This window comes from Candoia aspera, chromosome 7, assembly GCF_035149785.1.
Source record: "Candoia aspera isolate rCanAsp1 chromosome 7, rCanAsp1.hap2, whole genome shotgun sequence".
Lineage (NCBI taxonomy): Eukaryota > Metazoa > Chordata > Lepidosauria > Squamata > Boidae > Candoia > Candoia aspera.
Genome location: NC_086159.1, coordinates 44,113,018 through 44,132,399, shown reverse-complemented (window position 1 = coordinate 44,132,399; position 19,382 = coordinate 44,113,018). Strand labels below are relative to the sequence as shown.

At 37.1% G+C, this 19,382-nt stretch overlaps 1 protein-coding gene across 7 annotated transcripts in view; it reads right to left on the bottom strand.

Annotated features, from left to right (window-relative positions):
- Nucleotides 1–405: 405 nt before the first annotated feature.
- Nucleotides 406–19,382, bottom strand: part of KCNC2 (potassium voltage-gated channel subfamily C member 2) — a 53,238-nt gene continuing 34,261 nt past the window's right edge. The window contains exons 2-4 of one of the 7 annotated variants that reach the window (XM_063308532.1): nucleotides 8,593–9,517; nucleotides 5,902–6,069; nucleotides 406–1,124 (exon numbers count right to left, since the gene is read on the bottom strand). In XM_063308532.1, coding sequence (XP_063164602.1) covers nucleotides 1,015–1,124; nucleotides 5,902–6,069; nucleotides 8,593–9,517 — 1,203 coding nt within the window. In that variant the 3' untranslated portion in view covers nucleotides 406–1,014. Of the gene's footprint in view, nucleotides 1,125–2,154; nucleotides 2,243–2,934; nucleotides 3,069–5,901; nucleotides 6,070–8,564; nucleotides 9,518–19,382 lie in introns of those variants that run through there. The other 6 variants (XM_063308535.1, XM_063308533.1, XM_063308531.1 and 3 more) reach the window with 6 other exon arrangements.

The following is a 19,382-nucleotide window of genomic DNA, read 5'->3' as shown; positions in this document are numbered from 1 at the left end:
CCATTTTGGTTAGTTACATGGCCACTGGTTTCCACCAGGATTGTGCATGCACCTTTTGACAGCTTCACAAAAAGGTCCACAATACAGAGTTTCATATGTGGGAAACATCCCTACATTCAAAATAGGGTGACAAACAGTTTCTGGAGAAGTTCTTATTAAACAGGAGGGAGACAACATAAGTTATCACACAGTACCTGGCTACAAAGCATCATAGACGTTGAATAGACTAGAACAATTTTATCACAAAAATCACAAAAAAGTAAAGAATCTCTCTCTTATGCAAAATATACATTTTAAGATCTATTTTATATTTCCTACTTTATATTTACTGATGATTGTTTTGTGATCATTTCAATAAAAAAACTATAATATATTTAACTGCCCATATTTTATTTCTTTCAATACCTATGAGGTAACAATGAAGTAAATCAAAACAACAACAAAAAGCAAGTATACAATTCTGGGCAAAGTCTGTGATTTTTTTTTCTTCTTACTACTTTCACCTGCAATCACACATCTCTGATCCAGATCAAAAGTAAACCATATGTTGGCACATTCACTAGGATTCATAAAAATATAGACACAGCAAACTGAGAGTGCAAAGACTTTTTGCAAAATCCTATGACATTAATGTTCTTAAGTTACAAACTTTGCAAAAATACAATTGTTATGAGGAAACCTATGACAGAGAGTGCTTACATCACTATTGTTAAATTGTGTGCCTTTTATGATCCGCAGTATGGTCTGTTGTAGGGACCAAGAAGAATACACAAAGAGTTGTGTTGGTCTTTTTTCATGGGGTCTCAGAGAGGATGTCTTCCAATGCAGCATCCCTTGGCATAGATGACTAAAACTGTTATTCCATGCACACACATCGTATTTACAGTTGACTCATCAATAGTGACTAATAACTGCATCTGCTGGCAGCAGCAGTTGAAATTGGTCCTTAATCCTCATAACAAGCTCCACTTCTATAGGAAATTAGAAGAATCTCTTCAAGGCGTTAGGTGATGATCAGGGCCCATTCAGGAGGAGCAATCTCTTTCCAGTACAGTCCTTGGTATGGCTAAATTCCATTGTCCCTTTTTCAGCAGTCAAAAATCCATGATAAATTCTGTATAACACTGCAGCCAATAATAGCAGCATCAGATATTTATTTCTTGATGAATCTATTTACATATTAAATATATGTACTGTACATCATTATTAACCTTTATCTGCAAGTGCTATTACCAAAACAAAATGTACATCTCTAAATTTAAGAAATGTAAGTCTTCAAATACATTCTTGTACATTTTTATATAACATGCATCTTAAGCAAAGAGTGTTACAAGTTTAACAATCTTAAACATACAAAAATCTGGGATTTTTCAACAATCTCAAGGATCTCTTATAATACTTTCTTTAAAATATTCCTTATATATCTAAGTCTTTCACATTATTGGGTGTTTTACCTCACCAGCCCAAAACATCATATTTGCAGCTATGTTCATGATGTTGCTTAAATCAGGTTATCTTGTTTTATTATAAAGAAAAAGCAGTTATAGAGAATAAAATCTGAACATAAAAATGAATGCAGATTGTAAAAATGTGGGATTGAAGCAGCAATCCTAATGAAATGACAAAACCATTGGTAAATCCCACCTTTTGAAAAATGTTAAGGAAGTGGCCATTTATCAAGCTATATTTGGCATATGCATAGATACATATATCAAAAAGTGGGGAAAGGAAGGAAATGCTTTTAGCAGCTAATCTTACATGAAAAGAGCATTTTTGAAGAAGGCAACTGTGGAACATGAAGACAGATGAAAAATACAGACAGGGAAACAGTGAAACAACACACAGGACAAAGCATCTAAAGGAAAAAGAAAAAAAAATGACAAATAAATTGTGAAAGCCTTAGAGTTAGAAGTTTAAGGCTGGTCAAAACCCCATTTTAAAACTATTGTCCTCTTACCAGCTATAATAAACCCAAACAAAACTAAACAAAAAACAAAACAAAAGAAAAGAAAGAAACCTCCAATATATTTTTTTGGTTTTACTTGGCACTCTGCCTCTGAAAATGTTGAAGAATCCTGGAGAAGAGAAATGACTGTACTACCAAGCAGCACTTGCTAACTTAATATTGCAAGCCTGGATTGTGTTTACCTTTCTTTCTGTTTTGTGCCTTCCCCAAGTCATTAAGAAAGAGATCTGGCCTCTGCTTGCGTGTACCCAGTAATGACAACCTCTTTGCAGTTATCTGTGTGCAAACAACCGGAAATATTCAGAACTCTGATATATCAGCCCAGTACTAAAATAAATCAATCAAGAAATAACATTTTTTTTAAAAAATAACTTAAAATAAAGCAAAGAGAACCAAAATAAACACAAAGTACCCAATCCCACATGCAGACCCATTGAACATTGCTCTGATTTCAATAAGATGGTACAATTAAAACAACAACAAATCTACACAGTCCTAGGTCATCTGTGATTCCAATTAATCTGCAAGATGGATTTCAGATAATGGAAACAGAATGGTCAATGAACATGATTAGACTGAAGTCACATTGTATGCAATTATGACAAGATTTCAGACATATTCAGAACAGGTTGGAAACACAAGAAATGAAGGTCCAATGGTGTAATTATCAATGGAAGCACATTTATTTAAATATATCTCCCTGAAAATATGGTCATTTATTTACACTGGCCAGTTACATTATTTTATTGCTGTGGTAATGTAGGACAATAGCAGTGAAGAAGAAACAAACCTACTTTAGAGGATCTTACAAGCAAAATTCAGCTATCCAAGTATTACTGCTGGACGCTAACAGGTACAACACAGATTTATGCTTCTGTCAATGGAACCTGGTTAACGCTATAGCTATTTCCATTAGATGATAAGCAGCACTTCAATTACAGTTATGTAATCAACGTATAGCATCTGGTTTACAAGATAGATGGGATGGGAGATCGAGAGCGTCTTAGACAAGGTGAGCTGTAGGGTGATACTACTGGAGACAGTCTCAGGGCATTGCCTGCCATGCCAGTTATGTTGTTTAAACTTCTGGATTTTTCATAGCCTTTCATGAGAAAATGCAGACATTAGTTGAATTCAGTCAGTAAACAAACAACACAATGCAATGTAATAATATGTTTTCAGTGGGTACTTATAGAAAGTCCTAAGATCCTTTTAATAATATATAAAAAGATAAAGTGCCACTATTCTTATCAGCAAAATTAAATGCACTCATATTTTCTTATGGATTTTAAGGGCAAAGACTCCTGGTGTATACTTGCTATGTCCACTGGTTTCATCAGTGATGTTTTTTTTTTTAATGAAGGGTATAATTGGGTCTCCTGTAATGTAACTCAATATCATAGTTACAGAGCAGCTTTCCCCATCAGGCAATCAGAATGTAGCAGAGGAAGGCTGATGAATATATTGACTAGACCAGTTCTCTGACCTAGAACATTTCACATCTACATTCATGAAGTCATTTTATTTGTAACCGCAGAGGTTAAATTTATTATGGTTAAGAAGCTCTATTCACAAAAGTGTTTCCATTAGGCATCTGACATCCTACATCTAATATTATTTTAAAACTGATACATTTGCAATATTTACAAGATTTGAAATTCATTAAAATATGTGGATTTTTTTAATATTTAGTGATCCAGTAAAACCATAGTATTGCAGTTTCATCCAATGGCTATTTAAAAAATAAAGGCAGAATGTGCACTTAGGAGACTAAAATAACAAATATTTACATGTTATTAAGCAATTATTACTTCTGCATTTATTGAAACTCTCTTTTCATGGATACTGATCATGCCTCATAAAACCATGTTTTATAATGCCAGAAATAAGCATTAGGCTGTGTGCTCCTCCCTTCTTCACCCATAGTATGATCCTGCCTTATTGTCCAACATTAAGCTAGAGCCTACTAATTCAGGCATAACAGTCTCCACACTAAAATCTATGCACCATGTGAGTTGGGCAAAGGCAATAGAGAAGCAGTCACAGTGTATATCCAAGACTTTATAAACTATAGTTGTAATCATTTAAATGTAACTTAAGTGAAATTTAAATTTGCAAAACAAGTTTGGTCTGTGGCCTGCTTCATTTAGTAAGATTGATCTATTTTGAATCAGCAATGGAATCTTTATCAAAGTGACTAATTCTCAGGTAAATGCAATATAAACAAAATGGCATCCTTATTTGGATTACTATTTCATACAAGTTTACCTGGGAATAAGTCCCACTTACAAAGAATCCATTGTGAGGCAGCTAATATATAACTGAGTTATACACAAAATAAAGATAATTCTTACAGCTTTCATAAGATATGTACTAATAATTTCATTAGCTACGATCTAAAGAAGCCACTGATTTCCAAAGAAATCTCACCCATATGTAAACAATTATGTATTAATTATTTTTGTTAAGTTTATGTCACTCCTTTTCTCCAGGATATCAAGGCAGAATACACCATACTCCTTCCTGAAATTTCTTCTTACAACCACAACCCCGTAAGGTAGGTTGGATTGAGAGAGAATGATTGGCCCAACATCTCCCAATGAATTTTGATAGCAGAGGGTGGACTTGGTCTTCCTGGTCTTGATCCACACATTACCCATGTGGAGTCTCTAATCAACAGGAACCATAGAGAATGAGATTACATAGAAACACAAATGCCTATGCTATTTGGCCTTGGAAGCAACATTCCTTAAGAGAGCACCCATAATTGCTGCAAATACACCAGGGTTTTCCACAACAAACACATAAAATAGGGATGACATACCTAGGGATGTAAAAGAAATCTGTGGGAGCAGATTTGCAAGATCCCCCAGTGCGGACTCTGTGGCAATAAAGACAGTAGCACTGAACTGAGTCCGCTAGTGTCCATCTTTCTCTGGTCAAAAATCCGCATAAAAATTCCATTTGTTTGTGAAAGATGCATCTGAAAAAGAGTGTTATGTTTCTGAATGTTGCATACAGAAAGGGGTAGTTACATAAATATTAAGGAAATGTACATTTTAAAAGTCCCTATTTGGGAAATTTATGAAATAGAGAATAGCATCATGGAAATTTGCTTTAAAAATGATTTCTTGGGGAGTTTACATTAACAACTATGTACAGCAATAGAATTTGTATACTAAAGTGCCATATGTTATGGAAAACTGTGAACAAAAGTTGATATGGATTTTAAAATGCTGCTTCCAGATCCTAATGCAAAGTAGTATATAATTTTTTAAACAAATAAAGCAATGAATAACAAATGTTTTTTGTCTTTTTAAAGTTTGGAGTGAGACTCAAAGATGCATGTGACCTAGGCATGCCATTGAACTTTCAGTAGTTTGCTGCAGGGAAAAATGTTGTAACACCGGTGTAGCTGAAGCAATTTTCTATTCAACATAGTGGAACTATCCTTAATTTACTGGCTTTGGGTATCAATCTTTCTTCTTTCAATTTAAGCACTTTCCAAAAAATATTATCTTAAACACTTTGTTTCCTTTTCATAATTTTGTTTTATCCACTTCAGAATTAATTAAACCATACTTCTGCAACATAACTAGATTACACTAGTAACTGACTGACATTTAAGATATCCCACAGCAATTTCTAATTGTTTAGGAAACGATTTAATGAAAATGGCCTAAGCTACATCTATATTCTTTTGGATAGACAAATGAAATCATGAATGAAACACTGACATATTTTTCAATGAATTGATGAGCCAAAGACATTTCTAATAGGAAACAAGAAAAGGACAACAAAGAAAGTATGAAGGAAAAATGCACTGGTCAAAATACAGTATTTCCTATAGCCTGTGTTCACATCTGCTTTATTCCAGGCTTATTTGTTCAGAAGAATAGTGCTGAATGTTGATAGTCTAATGAAAGAGTCCATACCTTTCCTGATCCCTCCATCAGTAGCACACGGGTAATCACCTGCTGTCAGCAGAAAACATGTTCCCCCTCTTCTGTTTTTGTCTCTGGTACTAGAGCGTCTGATTGGTGGGGGCCTTTCCATAGGCGACAGTGGCTGCTCACTTTCTGTACTGTCTTCACCTGATAACACTGGTCAAAGCATCATGCCCATTTACATCATATGGCCAATGAATAAATGAGACACCACAAATAACTTGCCTCATACTCTTACTACTAAAGGTGGAAAAGAAGAGTAAGTAGCAGTAAGTCTTGAAATGAAAAAATGGTACTAACAAAGTTGAAAATCTAGGATTTTATGGAACAAACAAACTGGCCTTTTTAGACTGATGCTGTCTTCAGTATTATATATTGCCTCAGTATCTTCAGAATTTAAAAAAGGCAGCAAATTTTGCTATTATAGCACTTCCATCCACTACTAAAAGAAATCAGTTCCAATTTAACAACAGCAGCTATTATATTTTCTAAATTAGATAATTAATGACTTAGGAATTCATCAGGGTTGATCCAAAACATTTTGCTGTTTAAAAAAAAGGCAGCAATCTCCTGTTTATTTCATGAAGAAAAGCCACTGAGACTAGAATCTTTCTTCAGTTCTGGCAGTGGGACAGTATATTTCACAACAGGCTAGCTTAGGAGATGCAGGATAGGCTTCATAAGATGCACAGCTCTGTTTTCTGACACTTCACTATTGCTTTTTGTGTATACAACACCTGCAGTCTAAGGCCAAACTGTCACTCAGCATAATGGTAGGCTAAGACACTGACGAGTAATTTAATGTTCTTCAATAAGGATTGTAAGTCACAAATTTAAATGCAGCTCATGAGCCTATCACCTGTAAGATGTTGATAAATATATTACCTAGTAAAATATTCATGGGGCAGCAAAAGCAGGAAGGTATTAATCAACAGGCAAACTGCAATATATGGCTAGTGGGCTGAATTCAGCTGTTAAGTCCCTAATTGTATAGGTATGTTGCAAGGATTACATAGTAGACACATCAGCTAGTGCTCCTTAGCAATACACTGGGGTCTGCTGTTTTTACAGATAAGTCTAGGTTCCCTTGAACGATAATGACTAAGCTAAGCTACCTTCTCCCATCATGGTGCTCCCAAGATAGAGCCATTTTAGTTGAGAATTATATTACCAGATTCCAAGAAAACCATGTTAAGAAAGACTGTAATTCCTTAATAGTATCTAAGCCTTTTAATTTTTTAATTTTTTTATTTTTATCCCGCCTTTATTATTTTTTTTATAAATAACTCAACCTCTTTGCACTAATATTATTATGCCATATATATAAATATTTCTAATGATAGAGCAATTCGATTGACAGCGGTAGAAACTGAAGAATATAAAGGTATTTGAAAAGGAAAATATACATTTGAGCTCTGATCATCTGTTACTTTCCCCCCTAATTTCTCCTCACCAGCACCCACTATCCTACTTACTTGCAAACTGTGCCTTCTCCATGTTGGTATACAATAGAGAAAGCTTGTGAAACATAAACATTGTTTCTTCTTTTCTGTGTTTTTTGAAACTGTGTGTGTGTGTATCAGATTTATTAAAATTATTTACAACTATAGGGTTGCAGTTTTATTATTTCAAAGACAATTGGTTGAAAGAAAGTTTCTCTGAATTTACCAGTAATTATATCTAAACAGACACATGTAGGATTGCACTGTTAATAAAATTATGAAAAGGCTCTATGGATTGTTTAATTTAGATAATGCTAAATTACAGTCTTGTAGCATTCATATCTTAGTCTACTTAAGGTAAGGTACTTTTAACTTTGGATCCTAATCCAAACTATTAAATATATTTCTTACTGTTCATAATTTAAATTTAATTAACAACATTTGCTTCCTAGGTCAAGGATCACAGCCTTAATTGTGAAAAGAGAAGTGAAAATTAGATAGAAAAATTAATAAAAGATGTTGCTATTCTTACAGAATTCTCAAACTTTATTACAAAAAACTTGTTCTGCTCTCTGAATATCAGAGAAATTACTATCTGTTCTAACACATTCTAATATATGAAATGATACTGTTACTGTAATCTAGAAAGCATACTTTTGTGTTATTATTTGTTCCACTACATGTAAGTTAGACCAGCCTTCCCAGCCTAAGATGCATGGATTCTTGACTCTCAGAAACCTTCAGCTTCCATGGTGGCTAGAGATTATGACTCAAAGCCATTTGTTTGGGATAGGTTGGCCTAAGCTAGTCACCTATGTTTAAGTAATGTTGTATAGATTGCTGCTAGTATTTCCTAATACTAGCAGACAAACAAGGGAAACATTACATAAGATAAACATCAAATAAAATAGAATGGAGGCACAATTGTATGGCACAAGCATGCATGGACCAAACGTGTATACAGTGCAACAGGCAAAAACAGTGGATGCCCCCACTAGAAATAAAAGGAGGAAACAAAAAGCAACTTAGCATTCACAATACACTTAGAAAACTCTTCAGAAAGCAATTCACAGATCCGAGAACATCCAGCTACTTTGCCATTTATGAGACGGATACACAAATAGTGAGAGAAGGGAGACGTGTATGATCTATCTCCTTCAGCTGAAGAAAGATGGAATGCTTTCTCATTCTTCATACTGCCAGACATACCAGACATGCATCTGGAATTGTGTCCTACCTGATTTATTATGTTCCATCAGCCGGTTGTCTTTGCCAAGACAGACTTCTCCCTGTGTGCTATTGCAGGCCATATTCAAGTCTGTCTTGCAAAATGTAGGGGACCTTGCCTGAGGAGCAGGTGGGATGTGCTTCTTTCTCTTTCTTGGAAGCTTCTGTTTCGCCATGGCCAGAGAATAGTACATTCCAAAATTGTTGACAATAACAGGCACAGGCATGGCTATGGTCAGCACTCCAGCTAAAGCACACAGAGCACCCACTAGCATGCCTGACCAAGTCTTTGGATACATGTCTCCATATCCAAGAGTAGTCATGGTGACCACAGCCCACCAAAAACCAATGGGGATGTTTTTGAACTCTGTGTGTTCACTAGCTGATGGGTCATTGGGTTTGGCACCTATTCGCTCAGCATAATAGATCATGGTGGCAAATATCAACACTCCTAATGCCAAAAATATTATCAGCAGCAAAAACTCATTGGTGCTCGCACGGAGTGTATGACCAAGCACCCTGAGGCCAACAAAATGTCGAGTGAGCTTGAAGATTCGCAATATTCTCACAAACCTCACCACCCTGAGGAAACCAAGCACATCCTTAGCAGCTTTAGAGGAGAGCCCACTCAGACCCACTTCTAGATAGAAAGGCAAAATTGCCACAAAGTCAATGATATTCAAGAGATTTTTTATGAATTCACGTTTGTTGGGTGAAAAAACAACACGGACTAAAAACTCAAATGTAAACCACACCACACAGACTCCTTCAACATATGTTAGAGCTGGATCTGTCTCTATTTCATACTGCAGAACTGGCTCACTACCTTTGATAGGTTCAGTTTTATTTTTGATGGTATTAAATGCTTCATGGGTTTCCAGGCAAAAGGTGGTAATCGAAAGCAGGATGAAGAATAAAGAGGCAAAAGCAATGAACTGTAAAAAAAACGAAATAAGAAATATGTTAGAATCAGACAGTAAAATCCAAACATAGTCCCACAAAATATAACAATTAGAACTTTATACCTTAACATACTAAACTTGATTGTTCTCAAGATGCTTCACAGAATTACCAAGAATTAACCTACCATTGTCTCTGGTCTGAGGTAAAGCTGATAAATTTCATATGACAAACTTGACCAGAAGGCAAAAAAAAAATATCACAGCCAATGGGGCAATCCGCACTTGATACGAAAAGAATATTACAGGCAATTTATTGGCCAAGTGAATTCTGGAAAACTGCAGTAAATCTAATGTTGTTCTGGATTTGTGAATGTATGTCAGGTGCTATGTGTACTTCCATGGTGGTGAGATTGGTAACAATATGTTGGCTTTAAACATCTCCAGATTAGAACACTGAGCTGGCATAGAAGAGTATGAGAATGCTTGGGCACTTATGGAATATTAGCCCAAATTGGGCCAAATGTGATAATTAGTAGGGAATGCTACATGTGGCATGGGTAATCTACATCTTTCCTATCTTACTAAAAAGTATTATGTGAAAGCCTCAGTTGTCTAAAACCATGATGGGCAGTGGACATCATTATCTATGGGTCCATCATGTATTGCCTTCCATAGCAAATTAGATCAAATGCAAGAGAAATAAATGGTGAAGAACATAAATTAAAGAATGAAATAAAATTTTTAAAATAGATTTGTGAGTATGAAACTGAAAATGGGATATGTAATAGAGCTGAATGAAGTGGAGTGGAATTCTTGAATTTATGCAGAGGTGAAGATGTAAGCATTATTATAAATGAAAGGGCTAAATGTATAACAGAATATATGAATTGATGTCATCTAAGTTGTTGTTGATATTCATTCATTCATTCCACTTATGGCATCCACCTGCCAAAGAAGACATCGATAACATCCTCAAGAAGAGGTGACAAGTTTAAAGAACAGAAAGTAATGGATAGAAAAGTATGGAACAGAGTTATTGTGAATATTATATTTCCCTTCCTTTTCTTATCTTGTGCTTTTAATTTCATTGTTATTTCTTTCTGCACTTTACACAACATTGATTACCAAGGGAGAAGACCTTGATAAGTAAGTAAGTAGGTAGGTGGCTGATGTTATGTACATCTCTAAACAGTAAGAAAGTATATGCTCCCAACACTGTACTTACCAAACTGATATTTAAGCTGCAATAATATATACAGTTATCTCTTTTATTGAATTCACTGAAGCTTACTTCTGAGTAGAATGTTTACAAGACTGAATCATTGCTCTTTCCAAAATTACCCAAAGTTATCCTGCCTCTTTGGAAGCTTTGTTGGAAGGGCTTGCAAATTGACTCCATATATAATGGAACTGGGATAAAAAGTTAAGGTCTAGAGTTAGATACTGTACGTTCTTTCTCTAGCTGATAAGAAACAGTGGAACAAGGTTATGAGGAGAAAAATGACCTCATATGCAGATACAAATTTAATATTTATTTGGGATTTGATAATATATTCCAACTTTAACTAAAGGATAAAGTAAAGATGATCTTGAGTGGAGCTCAACTTCTGGTGACTACATGGGCACAATCATGTAGGTTTTTTGCAAGAGTGTGTAAGTGGTTTGTCCTTGCCTTTTCCAGCATATTTTTCTACTTACTGATCTATAAACATAGAGTAAACTAGGACAGAGTAGAAAATTAATTATCCAAACTACCCAAATGTGTTTTTTTTTTTTAAAATGGGAACTATTACTGCAAGTCCCAGTCCCTCAAGATACAACTGTGCTTGATCATAGATAGTGGGGCCACAATGTCATGATCACCGTTGCGATGCTTGTGACATCGCAACGGCTCGCATGACAATGCAGGGAAATGAGTCCCTGGCGGATTAAGGGAAAAGGTAACTAGATAACAAAAGAGAGCAACAGATGCTGGCAACAAAGTATCGACTCTAGCCGGCAGCACGGAAGAGAAAGATACAATGTTGCAAAGAAAGCAATTGACAAGACCAGACCACGAGGCATGCCTGAGCTGTCAAAGAGATTACAAACCTGATCGCCCGGCAATGAACCATCACCGGCCAGGGAAGCAATCAAGGAAACGCCCGGAGCACAGGAGGGGCTCCACGACCCCTCACCTACCAACGATGGAACCGGCGGGGCTCGGGGGCGCACCCGGAGTAAGGAGGGGTGGAGCGCTGACCGGCGCAGGCTATTTAAATCCCGTTCCAGCGCGCTCCACTCACTCTCAGCTTTCTTAAAGGGCACGCATACTGTTACTCGAATAAATCCAGAACCTAAGCCTACGCTAGCGTCTGTGTTTTTACTGGGTAGCAGGCAGAGCCTGACACACAATGGAAATTCACCAAACTTTATTATTCTTAATTAGCTGGGAGAGGAGGATTAATTCATGCCAGAGTCTTCCACCAGTCTTAATTATGCAATTAAATGCTTTACCTCTGCAATCATTACCACCAGCCAAGCAGATAATTCTCTGCAGCATAGTGGGGCCTCTTTGAATCACTACTTATCTCTATAAAGTTCCCTAAAATACCTTTGCCAATCTCTGGTAGGATGCAACTATCCAAAATCATCAGGCCATTATTAAGATGGTCCACTGTGATATGCCAAAAAAGAAAAGTCATTAGTTCCTCCTGCCCAGGTAAAACATAACCAAGTGCCTTTCATAGTGGCCGTTTACTTTTGTAAAGCCTCTTTTGTTTAGGAAAACCCTGCATAGATATTAGATCAGCATTAGCTTTATGGGCATTAGAGTTTGCAGTGAGCATTTTTTAAAACTTCTATGAATTTAGAATTAAACCATGGTTTGAAACAAGACAAATATTTTCATATTAGTAACTTTTGTAATTCCTACACTAAATTATTATAACTCTCTAAAGTTGAATCAAAAGATCCTGCTGATAAAAAGACTCAAGCATAAGTTGCTCCATTATTACTTTTAATGCCTTCAATCCATATAATTTTCTTTTTGCTCAAGCTGGGGAAAATTTTAAAGGTCTGCAACATTCCCCCCCTCCACCTACCACTACTTTGTCCCACAGTTCCTCCTGCCCCTCCCTGTTCTGTTCAGAGATTTTGTGTTTATTGTCATTTGACCTTCAGAGTGGATGACATCTTATCTCAGATTGGTTAGCAGTGCTATGAGCACTAACCCTTTCACTTCCACAGTCTCATCTTACAGCTAGAGGATGATTTCTGGGGTTCAGTAAATATTACCATTTTTCCAAGATAGGAATTATTTGAAATTTTCTTAAAAATCCTTTCATTCTAGTAATCATCAATGGTGTGTTTCGTCTTTCCAGACTCCTTTACAACCATGTTTTCCCTGTTTAGATAACTACTGTTGTACTATATTCTCATTCTGATTCTCCTTTGATTTTTAACCTCCAATACTTTTTCTTCTGATTTGAGCATATATTTTTTCAAGCAGGATTTTCAGTTCATCTATTTTATTACTAGTCACTACTAATATATCATAGAGTCAGATGACAGAGCTATTGAACAGTTTTTAGTTACAATGTTCAAATCAGAGAAGAAGTATTAGCTTCCTTTTCTCCATGTCTTGCACTGTAGTCAACCCTTCACGTAGTCAACCCTTCTCCAGGCATGATAGCTCTTTACTATTGAAATCCAGCACAGCATATTTGCCAGGAGATAGAAAAGAATGTAACTCATGTGTTATTTCTTTCTATAACAGCCAGTTCCTCTATTTTAAACCGTTTAGAACATCTAGAATTTGTCTGCTTTGCTTCCTTGATTTAGTCTTGCTCTTGGCTTAACTTGATTGTTATTCTTCATGCCTTTATTATTTGTAATTTCTATCTGTGCAGTAAACTGGTTCTCTCCCATATGTTACCTTAAGAAGAATGGATAAATATACTATCCAGCTGTGACCTAATAAATAGACAAGCGCTAATATACCCATGAGCCAGTTTGGTGTAGTAGTTAAGGCTTTAGGTTAGAAACTGGGAGACGGTGAGTTCTAGTCCTGTCTTAGGCACAAAGCCAGCTGGGTGACCTTGGGCCAGTCACTTTCTCTCAGCCATAGGAAGGAGGCAATGGCAAACCACTTCTGAAAAACCTTGCCAAAAATCTGTCCAGGCAGTCTCCAAGAATCTGACACAATTGAAAGGATTAAAAAAAAACCCATAAAAAAAAACAATACATAGTACTTTTAATGTGCTAAGGCAGTTAACTTAGCACCTTCTAGCAGACTTGGCAGGAATTTCAAAAAATTATTGAAACATGTGCCATATTACCCTTCTCCCAAACTATATTAATTTGCAAATTATTCCAATTTATTATCATAGTTCATTTCAAGTCCCAGCATAGCAGATAGCTCAACATTCTATTCTTCACTTCGCCATGTATGTGCCATCTGTGTACTGTTTCAGTCTGTCTATTGTTACCTGATTTGAATTCACTTTTTATGAAGCTGGAAAAATCCAATACCAGCTAATAATTTGTTACTGATTTTTGGGATTATGAACTATTATTTCAGTTTCAATTATTCAATAATGTTAATGTTCCATGCCAAGTAAATCTGCATATGTAAATGTTTCTTCTGTGGGTATGATGATCTACAATATACATTTTAGGTATCCCCAGGCTATTCACATAACTGTTTAAAAATAATCAGCTATTATTGTAGCAATACTGTATAATGATATTAGGAAAAGCTTCACTTTCCTTGAGCTGCTATGCTGTTTCTATAAAAATGTTTTTCTTTACTTTACTAGGCAGTAATCTTTGAAAAATACGCTGCCTTCTATTCTCATCACCTCCTTTTCTATTTCCTTTCCCATATAATGTACTGCTATTTCAATCACAGATTTCAACCACAGGCTTCACTAGCCATCATTAAACTTCAGTTAATTTATTTGCAGAGTAAAGAAAGCAACGATGCAGATGACTGCAGAAACACTGTTTTTACAGCTTTCCTAAATTATATCAAGGACAGGTGCCAACTGAGTCTCAGGGAAGGCTGTTCCAAAGCAGAGGATTGTAACAGAGGAACACTGTTTCTATCCCCTCCCAATATCTTGAATGAATATGGAAGGAATCTTAAGCATCCTTTTCCAAGATGAGTATACAGGATTGGCCAATCCTATTTGAAGATGATCCTGAAGATATCTCAGAGCGAAACCATGAAAGGCTAAAACCAGCACTTTGAATTTCAAAAGCCAATGCAGCACCCCCAAAACTGGTGTTATATGGCTGTAACAGTTCATATCACCAGCAAGGGGGCTGTCCATTTTGTTTCAGTTCCATTTCTGAGGCAGTTCCATATTAAGTTCATTGCCCAAGTCTACCTTCAAGATGATAAGGGCATGAGTTGCTATCATCAGGCCCTCCCACTCTAGATAAGACTGTAATTACCTTACAGATCCAATCATTCAACCCCTAGGGTAGCCTAAAGGAGCCAGGAGAGTTTAGTCCAGTCCAGAAGTAGCAGAGTTGTTTCTATCCTAACTACATCCTTGGAGTCTACATCTGAATGACTCCCAGGTAACTTCACAAAGTCTTCACGATTGAGACAGTAGACAAATGTTGTAAAATAAAGTTTTAGTCCATGATATCTAGGAATTCTGAGAATCATAGTGCCAATACCTCTGAAGAGCATTAGGCTGGAGAGGCTAGTTCAAAGAAAAGTAAGTCTTTACAATATTTATTATTTATAAATTCCAATTTCAAAGACAAATTGTGCATAGAGGATTTATGAAAAGATCAGTTCATTCCAATTTGTCTAATATGAAAAATTTAATACCCATAGTATAACAGATTGAGTTCTGTAATTCTATCTCATTTTTGTTCAGACAGTACTTGAGACCCTAGCCAGAATTTGGCTAGGAACTCTCTCCATAAAGGCTAGGAACTCTCTCTTAATAAATGAGCCTAGATGATTTATTTACTAATGAATAGGAATAAACCTTACATTTAACAGTGTTGGCAGAAGCTACAGAGGGTATTACTGTATTATGTAATATGTTATTACATATAGCAACAGGAAATGCTGGCATAAAATTACTTTTCTACATACTGAAGAGGATGGAGGGAATGGCCTTGAAGGACAGGAGGAAGAGCCACTACCAAGGCAACAGTCAGATAAAAGGGGGCCTGAGTCCATGCCAAGAAAGTAACATGAGTTAACTTCTCAGACAAGCCCCTCCCTAGTTCACATGACGGTGGAGGGAGGGAGGGGGAAAGCACATTCAGACTTGCAAAATTCTATTACTATAGCTTTACAATAAAAAATAGTACTGACCTACATGGCATTGGTTTCCTAGTCTGGTCTACCTGGAAGGGCTGACACATATCCAATTTAATAAAAACTGATATAGGTATATCCGTTCACAGACGTGCATATACAGTTCTGTGGAAAAAGTATTCATCCCATTTGGATTCTCTGCATTTTTGCATATCTTTGCCACAAATGTTATAACAGCTTATGTGTCCTACTGATATATGAAGACAGTCTGAATGAACAAGTAACAACTTAGTGCTTATTTTACTTATTCCAAAAACAGTAACCCAGAATGTGATGTACCAGCATGTAAAAGTAATATTTCCCCCAATTCAATCAATTCATTCAAGTTCTCACCATGCAGATCATAAAAGTATACCATACTCAGCTAAAAAGAAATGGTTAGAAGACTTCTGTTAAAAAGATATTGATGCCTTTCAGACTAGGAAATGTCAAAAAAAAAAAATTAAAGCTCTGGAACTCCATCCATCTATAGTCAGAGACACAGTCTTCCAATGGAGAAAATTTGGGACAATGATTGATTGATTGATCATATGACATCAAGTCATTTTCTACTCCTAGCAACCATATAGATCTTCTGCATGATGATCTATCCCTAACCTGGTCTTTCAGGTCTTCCAACTATGCACTCATCGCTACTGTAACAACCCATCTATCTTGCTGCTAGTCATCCTCTTCTCTTTCCTTCCACCTTTCCCAGCATTAGAGCCTTTTCCAGAGAGCTGGGTCTTCTCATAATTTGTCCAGAGTAGCATGGTGGCGCTGCGGGTTAAACCGCTGAGCTGTCGATCGGAAGGTCGGCGGTTCGAAACCGCGCGGCGGGGTGAGCTCCCATTGTTAATCCCAGCTCCTGCTCACCTAGCAGTTCGAAAACATGCAAATGTGAGTAGATCAATAGGTACCGCTTCAGCGGGAAGGTAACGGCGTTCCGTGTCGTCATGCTAGCCACATGACCCGGAAGTGTCTATGACAACGCCGGCTCCAAGGCTTAGAAACGGAGATGAGCACCGCCCCCTAGAGTCGGATTCGACTGGACTTTACGTCAAGGGAAACCTTTACCTTTTTTAGATTAATTTGAGCCTGGTCATTTGTGCTTTGAGGGAGAACTATGGATTGATTTGTTCAATGGTTTGGTTTGGTTTGCTTTCTTGGCTGTCCATGGTATTCTCAGGAGTTTTTTCTAACAAGAAGATGTGGGGATGATCTGATATCAAGTTAGAGAGGAGGTGGCATGGTACATGGATAATGGTGTCATCACTCATTATGCATGTTGAAATCAAAACACCACTGTCACTATGGCTTTGAGGAAGGTGGCCAGAGCTGAAGTTGAATGATGCTGAATATGTTCAGAATCATAATATATTGCTAGGATACATGACTTGTAATTTTCAGTGTCACTCAGAAAATAATGAATAAACTGATAAGACTATTTATTTATTTATTTGATTGATTGATTGATTTCTATAGCCACCCATCGCAACAAGTGACTATGCTTCTTACTGAAGTGAAAAGTACCAGAAATGCTAGATATTTGGGCCTTTACAAAATGTTTTCATTTGTTACCAACTATGCTTCTTTGTTGCTGGATCCTCCTTTAATGTCACCTCTTTCTCTTGAAATGTGCTGGATCAAAACCTCACAGAATTCCTAGACAACATTACTAGTGTTTATCCTGCCTAGGCATTGTAGCTGTTGTTCCATCACATCTGGAAGACATTGGGGAGGGCTGCCATAAGATGAAATTGCATGGGAAGGGAATGATATACATCTTGGCCTTTGTTCATATTGGAGAAATAATTTCCAAATTTAGGAATTTGGAAATAAATGTCCTTCTTGAAATATTGCACCATTTTGATGTACAGCTACATACATTTGGAGTATAGCTGCTAATGTTTCTAATGTTTGTATAGCTACAAAATTTCCATGAAATATAAGTATAAACATGTCCGGAAAATTCTCTTTTGGAACTGTGAATATATCACATTCACTGATGTATTATTATACTGCAAAATGATTGTGTAATAAGCAAGCTTATTGAGGATTTGTTGTTTATTCGTTTAGTCGCTTCCGACTCTTCGTGACTTCATGGACCAGCCCACGCCAGAGCTTCCTGTCGGTCGTCAACACCCCCAGCTCCCCCAGGGACGAGTCCGTCACCTCTAGAATATCATCCATCCATCTTGCCCTTGGTCGGCCCCTCTTCCTTTTGCCTTCCACTCTCCCTACCATCAGCATCTTCTCCAGGGTGTCCTGTCTTCTCATTATGTGGCCAAAGTATTTCAGTTTTGCCTTTAATATCATTCCCTCAAGTGAGCAGTCTGGCTTTATTTCCTGGAGGATGGACTGGTTGGATCTTCTTGCAGTCCAAGGCACTCTCAGAATTTTCCTCCAACACCACAGTTCAAAAGCATCAATCTTCCTTCGCTCAGCCTTCCTTATGGTCCAGCTCTCGCAGCCATATGTTACTACAGGGAACACCATTGCTTTAACTATGCGGGCCTTTGTTGTCAGTGTGATGTCTCTGCTCTTAACTATTTTATCGAGATTTGTCATTGCTCTTCTTCCAAGGATTAAGCGTCTTCTGATTTCCTGACTGCAGTCAGCATCTGCAGTAATCTTCGCACCTAGGAATACAAAGTCTTTCACTGCTTCTACATTTTCTCCCTCTATTTGCCAGTTATCAATCAAGCTGGTTGCCATAATCTTGGTTTTTTTGAGGTTTAGCTGCAAACCAGCTTTTGCACTTTCTTCTTTCACCTTCATCATAAGGCTCCTCAGTTCCTCTTCACTTTCAGCCATCAAGGTGGTATCATCTGCATATCTGAGATTGTTAATGTTTCTTCCAGAGATTTTAACTCCAGCCTTGGATTCCTCAAGCCCAGCTTGTCGCATGATGTGTTCTGCATACAAGTTGAATAGGTAGGGTGAGAGTATACAGCCCTGCCGTACTCCTTTCCCAATCTTAAACCAGTCTGTTGTTCCGTGGTCTGTTCTTACTGTTGCTACTTGGTCGTTATACAGATTCTTCAGGAGGCATACAAGATGACTTGGTATCCCCATACCACTAAGAACTTGCCACAATTTGTTATGGTCCACACAGTCAAAGGCTTTAGAATAGTCAATAAAACAGAAATAGATGTTTTTCTGAAACTCCCTGGCTTTTTCCATTATCCAGCGGATATTGGCAATTTGGTCTCTAGTTCCTCTGCCTTTTCTAAACCCAGCTTGTACATCTGGCAATTCTCGCTCCATGAACTGCTGAAGTCTAGCTTGCAGGATCTTGAGCATTACCTTACTGGCATGTGAAATGAGTGCCACTGTTCGATAGTTTGAACATTCTTTAGTGTTTCCCTTTTTTGGTATGGGGATATAAGTTGATTTTTTCCAGTCTGATGGCCATTCTTGTGTTTTCCAAATTTGCTGGCATATAGCATGCATTACCTTGACAGCATCATCTTGTAAGATTTTGAACAGTTCAGCTGGGATGCCATCGTCTCCTGTTGCCTTGTTATTAGCAATGCTTCTTAAGGCCCACTCAACCTCACTCTTCAGGATGTCTGGCTCTAGCTCACC